The 22,003-nt window shown below is 46.2% G+C and overlaps 1 protein-coding gene and 1 pseudogene across 1 annotated transcript; both read left to right on the top strand.

Annotated features, from left to right (window-relative positions):
* Window positions 1–1,684: 1,684 nt before the first annotated feature.
* LOC143272662 (large ribosomal subunit protein uL10-like) lies at window positions 1,685–14,840 on the top strand (annotated as a pseudogene).
* Window positions 14,700–18,403, top strand: Srsf6 (serine and arginine rich splicing factor 6). The gene is made up of 6 exons (XM_076571221.1): window positions 14,700–15,051; window positions 15,273–15,421; window positions 16,690–16,814; window positions 16,918–17,126; window positions 17,281–17,364; window positions 17,463–18,403. Exons 1-6 carry the CDS (start codon window positions 14,945–14,947, stop codon window positions 17,806–17,808), a joined length of 1,020 nt encoding a protein of 339 aa, XP_076427336.1. The 5' UTR covers window positions 14,700–14,944; the 3' UTR covers window positions 17,809–18,403.
* Window positions 18,404–22,003: the final 3,600 nt, after the last annotated feature.

Below are 22,003 nucleotides of genomic sequence, written 5' to 3'. Positions count from 1 at the left end.
CGTGACTCCATAGAAAGTCACTAGCAGCGTGAAGGCCCTTGTCAGAAGCGGGTACTGTGTGCTCTTGAACTCAGCCTTCAGAACAATCAACTAAATAATCCTCTACTCTTTGTGATTTACCCTGTCTGCGGTATTCCATTATAGTCATAGAAATCAGACTAAGACATGAGGGTGTGGGGGAAAGGTTAGTAATCAAGACAATGTTTTAGTGCAATAACTTTCTAAAAATTAGACCGAGTACAAAACAATCCATCAGGAACACAATCAGTAGTACTGATTTTTCCTTTTGCCTCAGGCTCCAATGTGGTTCAGCTCTGCAAGGTTACTGATCCTGTTGATTAAAAGTTTTAATAGTTTGTTCATCATGGATTTTTTTTTATTATTTCTCTTCTTTTTTCATATTGCATTAAAAACTGTTTGATTGCTAGGTTGTTGGTGGGGTTTGTGTATTTGTTTTTTTTTTTTTTTTTTTTTTTTTTTTTTTTTTTTTTTTTTTTGGTTTTTTCGAGACAGGGTTTCTCTGTGTAGCTTTGCGCCTTTCCTGGAGCTCACTTGGTAGCCCAGGCTGGCCTCGAACTCACAAAGATCCGCCTGCCTCTGCCTCCCGAGTGCTGGGATTAAAGGCGTGCGCCACGACGCCCAGCTTTGTGTATTTGTTTTAATGCCCCCTTAAATTTTGCCTGAGGGTAAAATATTGAGTTAACCTCCCCAACCTCATTGCTGAAGAATAGGTCTAGGGAGAGAGAATCAACCAAGATTCGGCTTTGGATACACATGTAGGTAAAGTAAGATCACAGGTGCTCAGTGCCTGGGCCAGAGTCTGGAGTGGGTAGCTGTTCCAGCTTTGACCTGGAAGGACTACCCCCATTGAGGCTTCGGTGACTGTCATGCCTATAAGATGGGGCCAAGACAGGAGCCCTTAAGACCCGAGATCCGATGTTCCGGCTCTCTTGGTTTCTGGATCCTGGACGCTCCAGAGAACACTGCTGGACTGTGCTACACCTTTCCTGGACCCTGTAACCTATCCCTTTACTTGTAAGTTACCCCACAAAATAAACCTCCCTTTTAACTTCATGGGGTTGCCTTAATACTACAACCAATAAGAGTCGACCTTCAAACCATGGTATGACAGACTCTCCTGGCTCATCTCCCAGGCCTTCCTGTTTCCTGGGCACACCAGCTGTCAACAATGTGTTTCCTGTGTGAGGACTTTTTTGAACCCCCAAACGAAATAGGCTAGAAGGGCAAGGTGATGAACACACCTGAAAGAGTCCTCAACTAATGACACTCAGGACAATATCTCAGATGGGATGATTTCAAGATAGAATTTCAAGATTCCTTTCCCAGAGTCCCCGGGTGAGATTTCAGTCACCCACAGTTTAAGTGGATTGTTAATACACCAGCTTGCTGGACCCCCTCCCCATCTTACTTTCCTTCCCATCGAAGGGTTTCTTGGGATACCTCCCAGACCTTTGAATACACTTGAATCCTTGACCTACTTCTAGAACAATCCAAACCAAGACATATGTTCATTCTTCACTTTCCTGGCCCTCTTCTTCATGGGGAAAAAAGAAGAATATTCTGCCTCTTGCCAAGCATCCTAATTAACCTGACATGATCTTTAAACTTCATGCTCGGCAATCCCTAATACACTCTCATGATTTCCAAGCAGGGTTTAACAATGATGGGGGCAGGGGGTGGAAGCTGGAAATACAGCTACTTCCTTAAGATCATCCAACTTGTGGATGAGTATCCAAAATGTTCCACTGTTGGGACAGACAGTGTGGCCTCCTGACAGGTGCAGCAGGTCTGCATGTCCCTAGGGGGAAGGCTATGGTGCTCGTGGGGCAAGAACACCATTGTGCTGGTTATGTTTCTGTTCCTGTGACAAAATCACACGACAAAAGCAACTCAGGGGAGAAAGGGTCTAACTCACAGCAGCAGTTTACAGTCCATCACCATCATGAAGTCACAGCAGCAGCTTATAGTCCATCGCCGTCATGAAGTCACAGCAGCAGCTTACAGTCCATCGCCATCATGACAGGGAAGTCACAGCAGCAGGAGCTTGAGGGAGCTGGTCACATTGCATCTGTAGTCAAAAAGCAGAGAGGAATGAATGCATGTATGTGCCCCGCTCCATTTCTCCTTTTTATACATTCCAGAACCTAAGCAGAGGGAATGGTGGCACCCACAATGGGCAGGTCTTCCCACATCAATCAACGTGATCAAGATAATCCTTAGATTCTTAGAAGCTAACCTTAATTTAGATAACCAACAAGCAGTATGCCCTGAGGATTATCTCGTGGGTGATTCTGGATCCTGTCAAGTTGGCCATTGAGATTAACCAGCACAGCCCTGGTGTACCATGCCTGCACAGGACATCTGAAAAATAATCCAGCTCTGGAGAAATTGTTGCTTTGTATCTGAGAGCAGGGGAGCTTCTTGTCCACCAAGGAGGACCTCACTGAAATCAGGGACGTGCTTTTGGCCAATAAGGTAGCAACTGTTGTCCACACTGGTGTCATTGCCCCATGTGAGGTCATTGTGCCGGCCCAAAACATTGGTGTGGAAGACCTCCTTCCTCCAGCCTGTAGGCCTCACCACTACCATCTCCATAGGCACCATTGAAATTCTGAGTGGTATGCAGCTGATAGAGACAAAGTGGAAACAGCGAAGCCAAGCTGGTGAATATCCCTTCTCCTCTGAGCTGACCATCCAGCAAGGTAGATCTGTGCCAATGGCAACGTCCACAACCGGGAAGCGCTTGCCATCACAGAAGAAACTGGATTCTTACTTCCTGGCGGCTGCCCAGGATGCTGACAGTGTTTGCACACTGGCCGCCTGACTACTGTCTGGTGTCACATTCCATCAGTGGACACCAGAGGGCTCCGTGAAGACTGAGTACATCGTCCAAGCTGGTGAAAAAGTCAAAGCCTTCTCCGCTGACCCATCTGCCTTGGTGACTGCTGTCCCGTAACCTCGCTGCTACCGCTGATGCTCTTTGCTGCATCTGCTCTGCAACCCCAAATCATGCTGAAGCCAGGGAAGCATCGGAGGAATCAGACAGGGACAGAGGATCTCTTTGACCAACCACCACAAAGCAACCAGCTCAGGCAGCTTTCTGTGAGAAACATGGAGACCTGCACGTGTATAGAGTCTGAGCATCCCCTAATAGGCGAGACCCTGACTCCCAGAGCTCTCCAGAGATGGATGTCTCCTGGGTGATTGCCAGCCAGCACTGGGAGCCAGCCTGTATCTGAGATGAGCTCTACTGAGTGTCTACAATCTCTGCACCTTGAGTGCAAAAATAATTGGCAGACACCTTTCCTGGCCATTAATTCTTTACAGCCAACTCAGAGCCCTTGGGGCAATGGCTGATAGTTTGCGGTTACAGCCAGCCTGGCCCTGAATTCAGAGCAGGGAGCTTGGCTCTCCCCTGACCTTCTTTATACACTTCTTCTCCTGGTGCCCTCCCAGAGCCCCAGAGGGGCCAGAAAAAGCTGCTTGTGCAGAGTGGAAGAGGTAAGAAATGGTCTTCTGTGCAGAGGAGCTAAGGTGTAAAGGCCATGGGGTTAAACAATGACAGAAGAGAGTTGACTCGCGCTTCTCTTTAGAAGTATTTCTCAGCACACATACTCCTGAACCATGGTCTCCATCAGTGCCTGCACCACCTTACATGGTGAGTCTTATTATTAAGTCCAGAAGACAAATGGAGGATACGGTAAGTGGATTTGAACTCCAGAGCTATTCTCTCCCAATGGCATGGGCTTCTCTCTGTAGCAGGCTTTTTCTTTGGGGCCACCAACCAGCCCCAAATCATGACACAGAGATTTTATTATTAGTGATGAATGCTTGGCCTTAGCTTATGCTCGTTTCTGGCTAACTTTTTTTTTCTTTAACTGAAATTAACCTATTTCTCTTCATCCATGTTTTGCCTTGGGGTTTTTTACCTTTTCTTTCTGTATGTCCTACTTTTCCTGTTTCTTCTGTGTCTGGCTGCTGGCTGGCCTCGGGCATCTCCTTCTCTTTCTCCCTCGTCCTCCTAGATTTCTCATCCTATTTATTCTCTCTGCCTGCCAGCCCCGCCTGTCCCTCCTCTGCCTAGCTATTGGCTGTTTAGTTCTTTATTAGACCAATCAGGTGCCTTAGGCAGGCAAGGTGAAACAAATGCAACCCATCTTTACATCATTGAACAAATGCAGCACAAACAAAGCTAACACAATTTTACATAGAGTAATATTCCACAACATTAACAAAGGTAACACAACTTTACATAGTTAAAATAATATCCCACAGCTCTATTCCTTCAGCAAATGTTTCCTATTACATACATGCTGGCACTAGAAGAAAATAAAAAGTAAGGGACATTTTCTCCCCACCACACCCCACCAAAGAGAGAAACAAAATTTTCCCCAGTCTATCCATTCCAGCTAACCCATCAGTACATGCTTTCAGGACACTTACTCATCACTGGCCATTGTGTGGTTTTTCATGGGGAGACATGAACAAGGGTCTAGTCACTCAAACGGAGCGCCAAAGGCCAACCAAAGAAACTAGTCCACCCAAATCTATCTTTACTTACATAAGCATAGGTGAAGAGTTACTTGCAGGAATGTATGTGATTCAATGTAGGCTCCGTTACCAAAAGCAAAAAGCCCACCCCAGGGTGGGCATCAATTCAAGGAAGTTTCATCCCTGGAGCTCCCTGCCCGACTTGCCGTTTCCTGTGACCAGCCATCATTCACGGCTTTTGCAACCTTGGGAGAGGGCTGTGGAAGTGAGTGCTGATGGTGTCAGACATGCTGTCTGCTGCTTCCTGTCCTAGTTAGCTTTACCTGTCCACTTGACGCAGCCGAGAGTCATCGGAGAAGGGAGTCTCAGTTGAGGGATTGCCCTGCTCAGATTGGGCTGTGGAGGGTTGTCTTGACGGTTCATTGATGTAGAAGGGCCCTGCCCACTCTGGGAAACACCATTCCATAGGCAGGTGGTCCTGGAAGAAGCTAGCCAGGCATGAGTCTGTAAGCCAGCTAGCATGCAGCATCCTTCATAGTTTCTGCTGTCTTAGGGTTCCAAGTGCTGTGAAGAGACTCCATGATCATAGCAATTTTTATAAAGGAAAACATTTCATTGGGGTGGCTCGCTTACAGTTCAGGGGTTCAGTCCATTATCGTCATGATGGGAAGCAAGGCAGCATGCAGGCAGACATGGTGCTGGGGAAGTAGCTGAGAGTTCTACCTCTTGATCCGAAGGCAACAGGAAATGGTCTGACTCACTGGACTTGGCTTGACCATGTATGAAACCTCAAAGCCTGCCTCTACAGTGACACACTTCCTCCAAAAACACCATACCAGCTGGGCGGTGGTGGTGCACGTCTTTAATCCCAGCACTGGGAGGCAGAGGCAGGCAGATCTCTGTGAGTTCGAGGCCAGCCTGGGCTACAGAGTGAGCTTCAGGACAGCCAGGGTTGTTACACAGAGAAACCCTGTCTTTAAAAAAATAAAAAAATAATTAAAAAAAAAAAAAACACCACACCTACTCCAACAAGGCCACACCTCCTAATAGTGCCACTCCCCTTGGGGGCCATTTTCTCACCCACCACCACACCTGCTGTACTTCCTTGACTGTGCAGTGGGTTCCTCAGTCAGAAATAACGTTGTATGGGAAGGCAAGCAAGCCTGCCTTTGAGTTTCTACCCTGATGTCCCTCAGTGATGAAGTGTAATCCACAAGGTGAAATTAACCCTTTCCTCCTCTAAGGCACTTGGTTAGAGTGTTCTCATTTCTCCTGCACCTTTGTGCTCTTCCCTGGATACATGTCCAACTAAGACATTCGCCTTCAGCATCTCTGTCAACCCTGAACAATGATCCTGAGCCTACTACCCACAAGGACCTACTTCTAAACCTGCCACCTAATCATCTACAACTCTAAAATGAAGCTTCTGGGCTACAGCCAGCTACTCTGGTGACATCTTGATCTCTGTTTAGGCCATTGAACAACTGTCTGGCCAAGGGAAGAGTTTGAACACCAGCTGCCATCTATGCTGGTTAGTGGCTCTGAGTAGTGGACAGCATAGCTCCAGCAGCAGCAGTCACACCCACATAAGTGTAGGAGGGTTGAGGCCTGAGGGTCACATCAGAGATGCCATACATACGTGATAGCAGCCAACGTGGGGGAAAAAAAAAAAAACGGACTTGAAATCGGGTCAAAGGAGAAATAATTGGGAGGACAGTGGGCAACAAGAAAGGACATTTAAAAAGAGGGTCTGAGTGCTGAGCCCAAACATCTGGAAGATTTGTTTGTGGTAAACAGATGTTATCTGCACAGCTTTGGGCACACTAGGACCCACAGAGGTAACAATTGGAGACAGTGGTCTATTTATATAAAGAATAATTTACAGACAGCGAAATGTCCAGAAATGACCTTTCAAGCAACGGCATGAATTCCTCAGAGGAATAAGAGATCGGACAACCAGATTTCAATTTCAGAACTTCAAAACCTTTCCGACTCTGAGTTTTATTCGAAACCCACGTAATTTCTCTACTACTGCAATCCCATATGCAGCCACTTGGTGGCGACAAAGGCATATTTTCAGAGCCAGTCTTCGCTTCTAACTGGAATACAAAAACAAAGCAAATGATTGATTCAGATAAATTGACATTCGTGATCAGACACCCAGAACAATCCCAAGGGTTTCATCACAAGTAATCTGATTTTTTGTTCTTTTTGTTTGGTTGTTTGGTTGGTTTTTTTAGTTTATTTTGAAGCAGTTTATTATCTTACTCTGTGTCTCAGCTGCCTAAAACTCACTGCATAGTCCAGGCTAGGTTCAAACTCCTGGTGATCCTGACTCAGCCTCCTAAGAACTGTGATCATAGACACACATACCCAGACTGGAATTTTTCTTGAGATTCCAGAGGAGAGAGAGAGAGGAGAGAGAGAGAGAGAGAGAGAGAGAGAGAGAGAGAGAGAGAGAGAGAGAGAGAGAGAGAGAAAATATTCAAATCATAAGTAAACAAGTAAGGGATGTCTGTGAGCAGAACTTACTTGTGTAATCCGCACCTGGCAGACTGGACCAGGACCAGAACCCCGGAAGCCCTGCAGGCCTCTTCCAGCCACTCCCGACCAGACCGAAGGTGCCTTCCTGCCTTCAGCACCCTTCCTCAGTCTTGCAGATTTCTTGTTTGTGCGTTTGTGAAATAACACTGTGGGGGGAGGGGTGGCGCTGTTTCCCCTCTGCATCACTGTGGCTCAGCCTCACTGTTGTGTGGTGGGTGGTGCCTAGGGTGAATATTCCACAGTTCAATCCTCCACTCTACTGGGGGGTTGACATCACATGTTTTCCAGCTTGAAGGGTGTATTAGTCAGAGTTCTCTAGAATCACAGAACTTACAGAATGAATATACACAATACATATATATATATTATATATATGGGGGGATTCATACAGAATATATATATATATGAATTTATTAAAATGGCTTACAGGCTGCATTCCAACTATGGCTAGTTATGAATGGAAAGTCCAAGAATCTAGTAGCTGCTCGGTCCCACAAGGCTGGGTGTCTCAGCCGGTCTGCTGGGATCCTGAAGAAGGAATGGATGTGCTGACCAGGCGAGGGCCAGCAGGTGAAGAACAGACCCTTCCTTCTCCCACTGTCCTTACATAGGCTTCCCCCAGAAGGTGTGGCCAGACTAAAGGTGTGCCATCCAGCCTCCAGATCTGGTTTAAAGGAGTGTCCCTTCTAGCCTCAAGATCCAGATCAAAGGCATGTTGTCTTCTCGTCTCAAGATCCGGATCACAAGAGTGCCCTCCATTTCTGGATTATAGTTCATTCCAGTCATAGTCAAGTTGACAATCAAGAATAGCCATCACAAGGGATTTGCCCATAATGCTGTTCTGCATTTCCAGCACTTTCCCTTGCAAGCTTGTGAACTCATCTCTGCAGAATGTGGAATGTCTCAGCCATGGAATGACCACTTCCAGATTTGGGTAGCAGAAGAGATTATGTGCACTTTTGAACCCCAAGGCCACTGTAAAAAAATTTACAATTCAAGGAATGATATCTGACTGCTCCATGGCTTCCTCGCCAAACCTGAATTTTCTCTTCAGATGTGTTTTAGAAGGGAGGAGAGAGGGCATTCCTGCAGATCTTTATCATTCCCTCCAGGGCATCCGAGCATTGCAAACAGGTGACCACAACAGAAGTTGGAAAATCTCCTCCCACCTGCATATCCCAATGAATTCATGGACGTGTGAGACTCTCTTGCAGACTTCCATGCCCTGGGTTCTGAAAAGCCCAGAATGGCGTCCCACTTGCTGAGACATCACAGGGTGCCTCTGGCTCATCTAGGTACTGAAAACAGAGAAAGAAACGTGACATCAGTGCTCTGATGATGCTGCCGTAAATGTGACAAGGGGTGTAAATGTGACAAGGAAAAAGAAAACAGAAGAGAATGCAGAGTTCAGAGGGCGTGGTTGGGAGAGGAGACAGAGTGCAGGGGGGCGTGGCTGGAAGAGGACACAATCAGGGGAAGATGCATGGGTATAAAGAGGCTCCCCTGGTAACTTTGAGCAGAAAGCAGAAGCCAGGAAGCAAGCCAGAAGACAGAATGTTCCAGAAAGGGAGAGCTGTTCAATGAAAGGGGGCTGGGGTGGGTGTATGTTGTCACATTCAAGAGAGAAGCTGGTGGAATAAGGGCAGGGAAGGCTGTGAGATTTAATGGAGCACAGCTGTATATAGAACCTGTCCAACTGCTGTTAAAAAGTAGTAAAGGGCCAAAGTAGAGTGCTTGTCTAGCATGCTCAAAGCCCTGGGGGAGCTCCATGCCCAGAGTTCATATGCAACGCGCGCGCGCGCGCGCGCGCGCGCGCGCGCGCACACACACACACACACACACACACACACACACACACACACGGGGGCCCCCCCGCACCACGGGCATCTAACACCTGTACAAAAATGGTCATAAAAAGAGCTTGAGTTTTCAGAATTCTAAGTGGTCTACAAAACTGGTCTCAGGTATATATTAAAGCCATTTGTTTTGTTACTAAACAATACAGAATCAAAGACAGTAGCATATTCGGGCTAGGCACTCTCCTGACTCAGTGCAGTACACTCTCCTAGCATGTTCAAGGGAGGTGGCGTGTGGTTAGGAGGGCTGGCTGCTCTTCCAGAAGACCTGAGTTCGGTTTCCAGCACCCACAGTAGACTGTTCATAACTGCCTGCAACTTCAGCTCCAGAGAACATGATGGCCTCTTCTGGCCTCCATGGGCATCTACACACATACACACGTGTGCACACGCATGCACAATTAAAAGACAGAAATCTTTAAAAAATAAAGTGGAACTTGGTGGTGCACACACCTTTATTCCCAGCAACTAGGAAGCAGAGGCAGGTGAATTTCTGTGAGTTTGAAGCTAGCCTGATCTACACAGCAAGGTTCAGACCAGCCAGGGCAGACCAGCCAGGGCTACATAGTAAGATCCTGACCCCAAAATTAACTAATTTAATTAAATAAATTTTTAAAGTTTTTCAGACCAGCCTTGGTAGCAACTACTCCAACACAATAACTATGCAATACTTTTACAACTTGAGAGAAGCCGTAGACCCTATGTAAGTGAATGGATGTGTCTGCATGCCAATAAAACTTTATTTACAAAACAAGTAGCGGACCAGTTGTGGCTAAGGCTCTAGATTGCTGGGACCTGTGCATAGTTGAATCCTCAATGGTGAGAATAATTCACACAATCACCATTTGGTGAATGAATGAACTGTGTTCTCTTTAACAGAGAGTATCCCAGAGCTGGGACGAGCATACTGTACTCCAGTCGACAAACTGGATCTCTTATTCGTCCCATAGATGTCTAGGTGTGAGGTTGCTGGATCAAAGCTTATGAACTTAGTATCACTAGTTCCTTGAAGTCCTTCCTGTTTCTACCATCTGTGATACTCATTTTTGAGAGCTGGGTTCTTCCTCTGCCTCCTTAGCCACCACCCCCTACTTGTTTTTCCTGAATTCGACTCAGTTTCAGAGTTCCCATGCTAAGCAAAATGTTCCCTCGCTTAAAGATGTCTACATCCTAATCCCTGGAACCTCCGGAAGTCACCCTGCGTAGCAAAGGGAACTTTGCAGAGGCCTTTACCTTAGGCAGCTTCGGGTGGGGAGTTTGTCTTGATTTATGCCCACGAGGCCAATGTCATCACCAGGGTCCACAGAGAGAGATCTGGCTCAGAGAGGGACAAGTGGGAAGCTGGCGTTGGAGTCCAAGTGGCATGTGTAATAGATTCCATCAGGTCAATAGCTTTGAAAACGGCAGGAGCCACACGCCAGAGAAGGCAAAAAGCCTCCGGACACTGGAGAAGGAGAAAGGGATAGATTCTCCCCCTGGAGCCTCCAGAAGACAAGGTCACAACGTCGCCCTTGTTTTTGCCCTGGAAACCAGAGCAGACTTCTGATCTCCAGACCTGAAGGTAACAGATTTGGAATGCTTTAAGCCACTGAATCGCTGGTCCTTTGCTACAGCAGCCTTAAGGTGTGTACAGAGGAGTTGATGGCTGAGGGTAGAGCTTGGCAGAAGAGCACTTGCCTAGGAGTCACCAAGCCCTGGTTCAGTCGCCAGCAGCACACAAATTGTATACAGACAGGAATCGAACTCTCCGAACATGATGCTTGGATCTGCTCTGCAGCTCATTCTCCTTGGGGTTTTCATCCTCCTTATAACAACTCTCGGACTTGTCTATCAAGTCCCCCATGCTTTCCCATGTAGCATTGACAGAGCTTGTTTATAAGTTCATATTGGAAGCATTTTGCCAGGCATGGGCTTGGGTGCTGTAGGTCCAGATTTGTGTGTTTAGTATGACAAAAATTGTATGTTTACACTGTAACCATTAAATGCCCTCAGCATATCCAGATAATATCACATCTTTAACTAGTTCAGCATACATCTGCTCTTAGGCAAGGCAACCTCACCCTCCAGTGACATCTTATTGAAAACCCCGGTTAATCCTTAACCACAGAAACACAAGCGAAGCAGGTCCAGTCCTCCCAGTCAGAACCAGTTCTTTACATGGGGGCAATTCTGTCCCTCGGCAGCATCTGTCACTATCTGAAGGCTTGAGACTTTTGACTTTTTTCAGTCACGCTGGAAATGGAAGGAAGCTAATGGTACTGAGTGGGCGGAGCTCAGGCAGCCTGCTGAATGCCACACAGCACAAAGGACAGCCCACGACAAAAAATGATCGGCCCCGAACGCCAGCAGTGTGCCGTCTGAGGAACCCAGCTCTAAATGGATCTTGTACAAACGTTTTAAATTTTTATTTTATTTAGGGATGTTTGTTTGGTTGAGAAAGGATCTCAGTATGTAGCCCTGGGTGACCTGGAACTCACTATGTAGACCAAGTTGCCCTCGAACTCATAGAGATGGCCCTACCTCTGCCTCCTGAGTGCTGGGGCATATTTGGAGATTTTTTTTTTTTTAACAGACTTAATACTTTATTTTTCTTGTATAAAAACCCTTATGTGGTGGCCACAGCTGGAGCCTGGGTCCTTTGAACAGAGACTGGTGTGGGTTTTCACAAGATGGTCAGTGAATTCCTGATAAGGAGACTTGGTCTCTTTCCAGAGGTCAGGAGTGAGGTAACTATAGGTCTTAGAGATAACATCAAAGGTGGCCTTGACAAAGTTTCCCAAGTTGGTGGTGCAGCTCCTGGCTGATGTGTATCTGTCATCAATGCCAGCCATCATCAGTAGCTTCTTGGGCACAGGAGCACAGATGATTTTTAATAAATATTTATTTTTATCTAAAAGTGTGTGTGCTTGTGTGTGCAGAGGCCCACAGGGGCCAGAGGCATTGGATCCCACTGGAGCTAGAGTTACAGGTAGTTGTGAGCCATTTGCCTTTTGTTCTAGGAAATGAACTTAGAGCCTCTGCAAGAGCAGTATGCCCTTCTCACCATCGACCCATATCCCAGTACATTGCTAAGTAGACTGATCCTCTTGCTCGGAAGCCTGATCCTGCTGGCATTACAGGTGTGCACCCCACACCTGGCTCAGATGTCTTTAAACAAGGGTTTGGACTGGCTTGGCAATGCTTAGCCCTGTCTCCCAGTCAGACAAACCTCAGAAGCCTACCTGACTAGTAATTCTTCCTAACTTTGTCACAGACACCTTCCCGGTCTGGATGGTATGCCCAGAGCAGCCCGTTACATTCACTCCATTCCACACAATGCTCTCGGGTAGCTGCGTTGGTTGGGATTCGAGAACAGAATCAATGGGTGAGCATGGGAGCTGGGGGGTACACCTGTAGGAATTGGTTCTCATCAGTATGGAGGCTCTGATGTTCCATACTAGACTGTCCAAAAGCTGCAGAAACAGGAAACACAGTAAAGAGTTTCCATCCAATTCTTATTTTTATTTGGCATTTTGGTTTTGTGTATGTGTGCAAAAGTGTATGAGTGCACTTGTGAACATGTGCATCAAGTGTGGGGGCTGAGGGTCACTTTAGGTGTCATTCTTCTGGAGGGGATCGAACACAGGTCCTCAAGCTCCTGCGGCTAGCACTTTCCCAATTGCCCCCTCCCTTCCTGGTTGTTAAGACAATGTCTCACAATAACCAAGGCTGATCTAGAACCCACGGCAATCCTCCCAGCTCAGCTCCTTTTCCCTCCCCATAAGCCACTAAACAGGAAATAATAAATCCTCATGTCGCACATTTGCCCTCACCTTTACACTGTTCCTCCAAAGTACCAAGTTAAGTCACAACAAGCCCCCACAGTGCTGCTCATCTAACGAGGTGCTGTAGAAAAGTATCCCACGTGTGCTCTTATATTCAGAAACTAGGTGTGTGTGTGGGGGGGGTCATGAATGTAGAAAGGGCACTATGTGGAGGGAACAAAGGATGGTAATAGGATGAACTGACAAAGACTTTTTTCCTCACATGGAATCCAGATATACAAATGTATGTGTGTGTATGTGTGTGTGTATTTGCTGTTACAAATAGTGAATTTAAATGTGTTATCACGTTTATTTATTTATTGGGAACATGACACACATGTGGAGGTCACAGGATATCTTGAGTTGGTTTTTTTTTCCTTCTACAGTATGGTCTCTAGAATCAAACTCAGGTCCTCAAGCTTGGCAGCAGGCACCTTTACCTACTTTGGTCATCTCACCAGCCCACAAATAATAATAAGTTCTAACACATTTTTAGAAAGTGACCATTTGACCTGGCGGTGGTGGCACAGCCTTTAATCCCATCCATCACTTAGTAGGTAGAGGCAAGCGAATCTCTGTGCGTTAAGGCCAGCCTGGTCTATAGACGGAGTTCCAGGACAGGCAGAACTAGACAGAGAAACTGTCTCGAAAAACCAAATAGTAATGATGATGATGATAAAAGGATAAAAGAAATTAACAATTTGATAAAGAGAAAATTTATTTGTTGAATTCACTGTAACTACATTGCATGAGTATTTTCTTTTTAAAAAGCTGTCTACCCGTATTATATATACATATATATATATATATAAAGATTTATTTATTTATGTAGTGGTCTATCTGCATGCATGCCTGCACGCCAGAAGAGGGCACCAGATCTCATTACAGATGGTTGTGAGCCACCATGTGGTTGCTGGGAATTAAACTCAGGACCTCTGGAAGAACAGGCAGTGCTCTTAACCTCTGAGCTATCTCTCCAGCCCCTATTTTTTATATTTCTAACGTTATTTAAGAACCTCTCCCCACTAGATACTAGTATTAACTCACCCCCCATTCGCTACAATCAACGTTGCCTGTCCGTCCCTAGAGGACGGAATCGCTCCTTCCCACCTTAGCTGGAAAGACTGAGGATGCCCTGCTTCGAGAGCAGGTAGTAGTAACTCAGTGACAGTCTGTTCTCCCAGCTTCCATCACACCATGCCATGCTTTCAGTTTCCTAACCTCTCCAGCCACTCCTTTGCTGCACTTTAGTAAATTTCTGAGTATCCCCAAGGCATGCTCCTCGATAGTTAAATTTACTCCGGAATGGGGGTGTCTTGTTTATCTAGCTCTACAGCGTTATAAACTCCTAAGTGCGTGTTTCTGCCACATAAATACCGTGCCTTCCGAGGCAACCTGGTTAAGGGTAAATGTGGTTAGGGAAGGGGCTCGGTGTTCTTGGGGGACCGCCAGGTCTGACTCAACCTTCAGGGCACCCGCCTGTTGGTGCGCGGGGCCCTGCCACGCTCCCTTTGTGAGCAGTCGCGGTGAGCGCGGGATTCAGAGCTTTCAGCGTTCGGAGCAGAACGAAGGAAGTCACCGAGACCCGCCGCCACACAGCACCTGCCCCGCTGGTCACGACGATCTCCCCGGCCAGATCTCCCGCGGCTGAGAAACTAAGGAACTGACCGGGTCCAAGAAGAGCACGTTCCCACCGAAACCAGTGCGAGCCAACCGCTGAAGGGAAAGCGCAACCTCTTTTTTTTAGGAAACCAATCAGAGGCTAAAGTGGCCTGGACGGACGGCCCTGGGAACCAATGAGAAACAGAGACCGCTCTCCGCGTGCTTGGGCACGAGAGCAAGTTTCTTAAAAGGCACCACCAGGCAAAGGCCCCCGGTCTCGGCTGTGCACGGAGACGGGTACCGAGCGCCAGGCGAGCAGGACGGGAGCGAGGCCGGCTCGCGCCCCAGCCCCGCACGCGCCGCGGCCGGGCCACGCTCCCGGGAGCCGACCGCGGCGCGGGAGGAGGACGCGCTGCGCGCCGACGTCACGCGCCGCGCCCCGCCCCCCCGGACGCTTTATAGCGTAGGCCGGCGCGCGCGCGCGCACCATTGTGTGGCTGACTCGGCCGCCGCTGCGGTGTGAGGCGCGTGTTCGGGCCTTCGCCGTCCCCGCACCCGCACCCGCACCCGCACCGCAGCCCTGCCCCGCGGCCCGCCGCACCTCAGCCAGCCCCGCCCGCCACGGCCATGCCGCGCGTCTACATAGGGCGCCTGAGCTACAACGTCCGCGAGAAGGACATCCAGCGCTTTTTCAGCGGCTACGGCCGCCTCCTCGAGATCGACCTCAAAAATGGGTGAGTCGGGTCTGGGGGTCCGCGCCCCGCGGCGGAGGGAAGCCCCCCCAAGGACCGAGCCGACCAAGGCCGCGGCGCCGCGTGGCAGGGCCTCCAAAATGGCGGCGGCGCCTCGAGCGCGCGCGCGCGGGTCGGGGCGGGGGGGAGGCCGCGGGAGCGCGCGGCGCCGGCTAACGACACGCCCGCCGCCGGTGCGCGGCCCGCGCTCCGCCCCTCCCCAGGTACGGCTTCGTGGAGTTCGAGGACTCCCGCGACGCCGACGACGCCGTTTACGAGCTGAACAGCAAGGAACTGTGCGGCGAGCGCGTGATCGTAGAGCACGCCCGGGGCCCGCGCCGCGACCGCGACGGCTACAGCTACGGAAGCCGCAGTGAGTTCTACCCCCGCGCGCTCCGCGTCCTGGGTACCGGGAGCGGGCGGCGGGTGCAGTCGCGGGGGTGGGGTGGGGGGCGGGTGCAGGGTGGGACCTCCCCAACCCGGGCAGGCGCGGAGGCAGGGGGTCGTTGGCCCTGGGTCTTCCCGGGGCCCCTCTTCCCTCCACGCATGCTCGGGTAGCCATGGGACACCGGAGCGCGGGGATTGGGTCGGGTGGCTAAGTTTGGAAGGGGTGGCTTCAGTTGGCCCTCGTTGGCACTGACGTGGGTTCTGCCCGCATTGAAAGCGAGGGTTGCTCGTATTTGTAGTTATCCCCCTTGCTTATCTGTCAGTGCTTTAGCTAGCGTTGAGGAAGTTTTCGAGGAAAGCTGGGGTGGAGGTGGGGCAGGGGGCGGGGAGAGGGGCGGGGCCTGAAGCATAAGTCTTAGGAGGTGGGAGACTTGGCGAGGGCCAAAGAAAATGCCATTTTAAACTAATGTGGTAGAGCACCACAAAGTAAATGTAAATAAGCTTTATGCTGTATTTGAATTAGTTGGGGCATGTTACTGGGAGGGGGTTGGGGGGATTTTGGTTATGTGAAATGTTTATTGTTGAAATTGTTGCATGTTGAATTCAAACTTTTTAACAAGTCCTTGATGTTTCAATTTAAAAGTGACCAATGGGGCTGAGGCTGTGTCCACTGAGGCTAAGATGACTGCCTTTCCTGATTGGCCTTGGCTTTTCCATACATTGTGTGACCCTTGCCCTATGACCCTTTGGCTGACCTTACCGGAAGCCATGACGACAGCAGCCTTTTGCCATTAGACGCAGGGTGATGGTGAGGATTCCAAGGGTTAGACAAAACTGGTTAATCTGAACTAGGTGACTGTTACCTTGCGTGTTTTGTGGCCAAACCACCACCAAAAACCTCACACTGTGATGTAAGTACTTAGTGTAACTAGTAAACATTTTTGTAAAATGTAGAAATGCATGTAATCAGTTAAGTTTTATATTTTACAATGTTCTGTAAAATAAAACTTAGCGAGGTAAATTGAATAAAGGAGCAGTCACTCTCTAACAGATTGTAGGAGAGGGTTAGTTGGATTTAGTCTATTTGACTTGCCCTTAATTTAATTTGTGGCAAATCACAAATGTATCGAGGGTTTAGCAGTATAATAGCAAAGTCCTACTCCAGTAATAAACGTTGCTATGTTTGTACTAACTTTCAAAAACATGTGTACCTGTCATTGCAATGCATCTAATTACTCCCTCCGTGTGATAAAGGTGGTGGAGGTGGATACAGCAGTCGGAGAACTTCTGGCAGAGACAAATATGGACCACCTGTTCGTACAGAATACAGGCTTATTGTAGAAAATCTTTCTAGTCGCTGCAGTTGGCAGGACTTAAAGGTATGGCCTGGGTTTAAATGACAGTGGGCAGTCATTTCCTTAAGAGTTAGTGCTACATAGATGTGCTTTAGATTCCTGGGGCTTATCAGTCTTACTGTTTTAGGATTTCATGCGGCAAGCAGGAGAGGTGACTTATGCAGATGCCCACAAAGAACGCACAAATGAGGGTGTAATTGAATTTAGATCCTACTCCGACATGAAGCGTGCTTTGGATAAACTGGATGGCACAGAAATAAATGGCAGAAATATTAGGCTTATTGAAGATAAGCCACGAACAAGCCATAGGCGCTCTTACTCTGGAAGTAGATCCAGGTAACATGAGATGCTGGGGCGGCTTGTAGTTTTCATTGTTGCTTAATTGAACTTGCAGCTTTTCTTGGTTGTAGTAAGCAGATACTTCAGCCACAGCTGAGTAGTACAAATACATTCTTAAAGAGATTAAAATGTCACTGTCTCTTGTGTGTAGATCACGGTCTAGAAGACGGTCACGGAGTAGGAGTCGCAGGAGTAGCCGCAGTAGATCTCGAAGTATCTCAAAAAGTCGCTCCCGGTAAATAATGTGGTGTTGGGTCTCTTAATTTTACCTGTTGGTGGAGTACATGTGTTTTCTGACAAGATACTGAAAGAAATCTGGCTTTTCTTACACAGATCTAGGTCGCGGAGCAAAGGTCGATCCCGGTCCCGCTCAAAAGGCAGGAAATCCAGATCAAAGAGCAAATCTAAGCCCAAGTCTGATCGGGGTTCCCATTCACACTCAAGAAGCAGATCTAAGGATGAGTATGGGAAGTCCCGAAGTAGGTCACGTTCTCGGTCCCCCAAAGAAAATGGAAAAGGCGATATAAAGTCAAAATCCAGATCCCGAAGCCAGTCTCGATCCCATTCACCTCAGCCTGCTCCACCTTCAAAGGCTCGTTCCATGTCCCCTCCGCCAAAAAGAGCTTCCAGGTCCCGTTCTAGATCTCGTTCAAGGTCCAGATCAAGTTCCAGAGATTAACCCTGAACTCTATGTTCTTTGCACACTATAACGGAACACTTTCCTACTTGCTTAGGCAGTTACTCTTCCGAGTTTGTACTTGGCCTCTTCTTCAAGAGGATGTCCTGAAAGGGGAACACAGGAATTTAATTTGTGGCCAAATTTAATGAGAAACAGATGAGGTTCTAAAATGGTGGTATGACGCCCTCTCCCTTCTTTGTAGAATTAAGATAATTTTGATTTTATAGCCTTTGAGCCTAAAATAACTTTTGTAAAGATTAAGCTCATTTAGATTTTTTTTTTTTTTTTAATATTGCAGCAGAATCTGCTGCAGGGTTCTGTTTTGTTTGCTTATTTTTAAATTAACTGTTTTGGATAGAAGCTTTGGATACTGCAGGCTTTAGAGGGAGAACCCAATTTTTCAATTATGTTGGCTTTTTATGAAGCTCGTTAAATAAAAGTTTGCTACCAAGATGATTGCCTTATTGAATAGGTCACGATTAGGGCCCTGTAAGTGTTGATACCTGCCATTTCTGGAGAGAGTGTAAATCCCACTGAAGTGTAAAACAAGGCAAGCCTCAGACCAGCAATAAATTAATCAGTTTGGATAACCTTATTTTGTGCTGTTAATCAAATCTACCAAAGTTTTTTTATCTGCCCCGTTGATAAGTTGAGTTAAAAGTAAAAGGGACTTTGTAGTTAGTGTCACAAGATTTTGTCTAATTAATAGGTTTTTAAATAAATGAAACTAAAGGATTAGAATTTGAACTCAAGAAGTAGGTCCTAGTACTTGGGATCTTGTTATCCTGTGTTCTGGAAGTGGTCATCGTGATTAGTGTTAGTGTATATGGTTTGGTGGTCTTTAATGTTTGGAAAACAGAAGTAGCCTTTCTTTGATTAGAAATTTAGTTATCTTATTCAAAGTGGAAAAGCGCATATGCTGCATTTCTGCTGAAAAGTGATTATATTTTAACAGGTGCTTAGCAGACTATTTGATATTTGCTGGTTAAAATTCTTTCCAACAATCAGTCCTCACCGTATTGGTGGAGCATTTGTGGTTGGTTTGAAAAAACAGTGACATGGATAAGCTAAAATGCTTTGTATTTTGTAAAGTATAATGAATACTGTGGAAACCAAGTTAAAATGAATAGTGCAAACTTGTAGGAATAACTGGATTCACAGTTTCCATGCATCCAAATGCCCAGTTAAGACTGCAATCCATAAGTGAATTACCTTACAACCCTTTCATTGTTTGGACATTTTAAAGTCATTTCATCCTAAATACTTAACCTCAGTCTTTAGTCAAGGTGTAGATGAATTGGCTAAGGTTTAATACCTTCCTCAGCTGTTGCTACATAACCTAGCAAAGGTTGGGTTATAATAAAACATAGTGTTGTAGGGATGGTGTGTGGGACTAAATAATCAGAAGACATGGCAATAAAATGAGGCTGAGTGGAAAAAATGGATATTCAAGGACCTAGATAGGTGTTAGTAGCTGGGAATATTTGGCAACAGGGAAAGGAGAATGTTTTCAAGAAATGTCTTTCTGTTATAGAATCTTAGAGATTTAACTTTAGGATATAGTGTCAAATAAAGCTGCTGCTTCAGTCAGTCATCTTTCCTTTGATGCTTTGTTTAGATAAGTTTATAAGAAATGGGTTTATTTTTCCAGTGTACATTTCAGAAGTTAAAATTGTTTCTGGTTGTAGTTTACTATTTTGCCTGTTCAGAGACAGAAGTGATGGCTCTTTAAGAATTGGGTTTGACCAAAGTTCTTTGTTTTCAGGGAAAAATATAATAAAAGCTTTCTGAGCCACAGCCTTCTAAAGAGGAAAGGCTATCAGTAAAATTTGACTCTTCTGACTGCACGCATCTTCAGCTGGGCTTGCCGTCTGTTAATGTAGTACATGATGGAGGCATTTGACTATTTCTAGCTGCCCCAATAAGTAATATAACGTATAGGTAAATGCCAACGCCTGTATAATTTTCCTAGTGGGGACAAAGGCTGTTTTATTAAAACTCTAGGCCTATTTCATATCTGTAGACCCTAGTTATTAAATGCACTAAACAAACCACTGCATTTCAAGCATTGGCCTTAGCAGAATTGACTGACTTAAAATGTTTAGTTCCTTACTGACTAGTGAATTCAGTTCCCTGCCAACTAATGCGCAGAATCTAAGAGTCCCATCTTGCACACATTGGTTGATGCCCTGGGTGGAGTATCAGCAGCACCAACTGATAAAAAAGAGCACAAGAGAAGTGGGGAACATCTTGAGTCCAGTTGGACGTGATAGCGTTTCTTGATATGCCACAGTGCCTTTATGGCCAGTTTGAGTCCTGCCTACTTCAGTCTTTATGTTCCCACTCCTCCTGTGTTGACATTGCTTTCATCTTGGATATTCTTTTTTTCTACTTTGTTAACCTATTTTATGCATACTCAATAAAATGCTTACCAAGGGAAAGACTTGTTCTGAATTTATTGTGTTGTCCCTTGGCACAAAGTACTTGGCCAGTAGTTTTTTTGAATTGTAGTTAGCATTGGCTAGCCATTGATGTATGTTCTTGTTTTAGCTCTAGAAAGCAGGGTTTGGGGACCGACAGGAGATGGTTTGTTCTGTGTTCCTAATAACTTGCTTCATTTTCATGTGTTTACTCTTGTCCATTTTTTCTTGTGGTTGATATTTTTCAATACCGTTTCTCAAGTTAGGAAGTTTAAAATACCTTGCAAATCCTTAACCTATGTCCTTAATCCTGGGCACTCTAGGCTTTCCTTCAATACCATTGCGCTCCTATTGCTTAATCTTGTTTTTAAAAGCTTCACCTGTGGTTGATCTGATTTCAGATACATGGTGGGAACCTAGTGTGGAGCTTCATTTTCTTGTTTTTAATAATAATATAGGGCTGTAAGTATAGTTCAGGATGAGCGTTTAATTTTAGTATGTGTAGTGCCCTGCATTCAGTTCTCATTACACAAGCAGCTCTCTCTCACATATACACAGGGACTGATTGTACTGTGGTACTCACTCTTAATCTTAATTAATCTTAGAGTATAAAATAATTTTGTGAGTCCAATTACTAAGGTAAGGCACTACTTAAAGTATCTTTTGTTAGGCTGGTCTCTCAGACTATAGCTAAGGATGACTTTGGACTTGTGATCTTCAGGCAGTGTCAATGGCATGTACTATCACACTTGTACATGTGCGTGTCGCTTTTTTCTTGACACAATGCATTTAGGGCTGGCCTCCAACTCAGCAATCCTACCACCTCGGACTCTTTGAGTACTGGGATTGTAGGCATGAGCCACCACACCACATCTGTCTTAAAACAGTTTGTTCACACCTTGAGTAATACATAACTTGATTTTACACAATACGTGGCAATGAGTTATAATGAATATTCTGTTGAATGTACAGCATACATTCCTCAAAATTGAAAATTTTATTTCGTGTAACATGAATTACAACACATTCACAAGGCTACTTCAAGCTTATGTATTTTCAGTCCATGACTGTATCTTGAATAGGAAGTATATTTATAAATTCCTAACCACAGTAAATGTACCAGTTTGCTAAAAGGGTGGCTTAATACAGTTGTCTTCCAGTTCCTAAATAAATAGCTTTTGTAGGTAGACCTGACTCTTAGTAACTCACAGGCTTCTATTGCATTTAGTAAGGTGATTGACACTGGTTTGACCGGAAAGGAATTTCAATTCCAAAATAAAATGTAAACAAAGGTAATGCAGCAAAATCCCCCTATGATTCCTTGGAGAAAGCAGGACATGCTAGTATTTTTGGTTTTTTGAGACAGGGTTTCTCTGTAGCTTTGTGCCTTTCCTGGAGCTCACTTGGTAGCCCAGGCTGGCCTTGAACTCAGAGATCCGCCTGGCTCTGCCTCCCAAGTGCTGGGATTAAAGGCGTGCACCACCAACGCCCGGCAATGCTAGTGTTATACTCCTTTGGAGATGCTTCTTGACAGCCTGAGTAATAGATCATACATAGAGTAATATCCCAGGGCACTGATTACAGTGCACTAGTCCTCAGCCAACAAAAACCCCAACCATTTTTAGGTCACTATATATAATAACCATTAGGCCATTATTTGGGAAATGACAATCTGCAAGAGGAAGTTGGTAAATGTACCAAATCCATTTTGTTCATTCATGAATGGCCTTTGTGTACTAAATATGTGTTGAATTCATGTTTTAAGACAGTGCTCT

This window comes from Peromyscus maniculatus, chromosome 4, assembly GCF_049852395.1.
Source record: "Peromyscus maniculatus bairdii isolate BWxNUB_F1_BW_parent chromosome 4, HU_Pman_BW_mat_3.1, whole genome shotgun sequence".
In the NCBI taxonomy this organism is placed as follows: domain Eukaryota; kingdom Metazoa; phylum Chordata; class Mammalia; order Rodentia; family Cricetidae; genus Peromyscus; species Peromyscus maniculatus.
The sequence above is the reverse complement of the archived record's forward strand: the minus strand, read 5'-3'. Positions and strand labels throughout refer to the sequence as shown.

Coding starts and splice junctions, on each gene's coding strand:
- Srsf6 (XM_076571221.1), top strand. CDS start 14,945: ATGCCGCGCGTCTACATAGGGCGCCTGAGCTACAACGTCCGCGAGAAG. Junction 15,052..15,272: donor GAGATCGACCTCAAAAATGG/GTGAGTCGGGTC, acceptor GCCCCTCCCCAG/GTACGGCTTCGTGGAGTTCG. Junction 16,815..16,917: donor GCAGTTGGCAGGACTTAAAG/GTATGGCCTGGG, acceptor TTACTGTTTTAG/GATTTCATGCGGCAAGCAGG.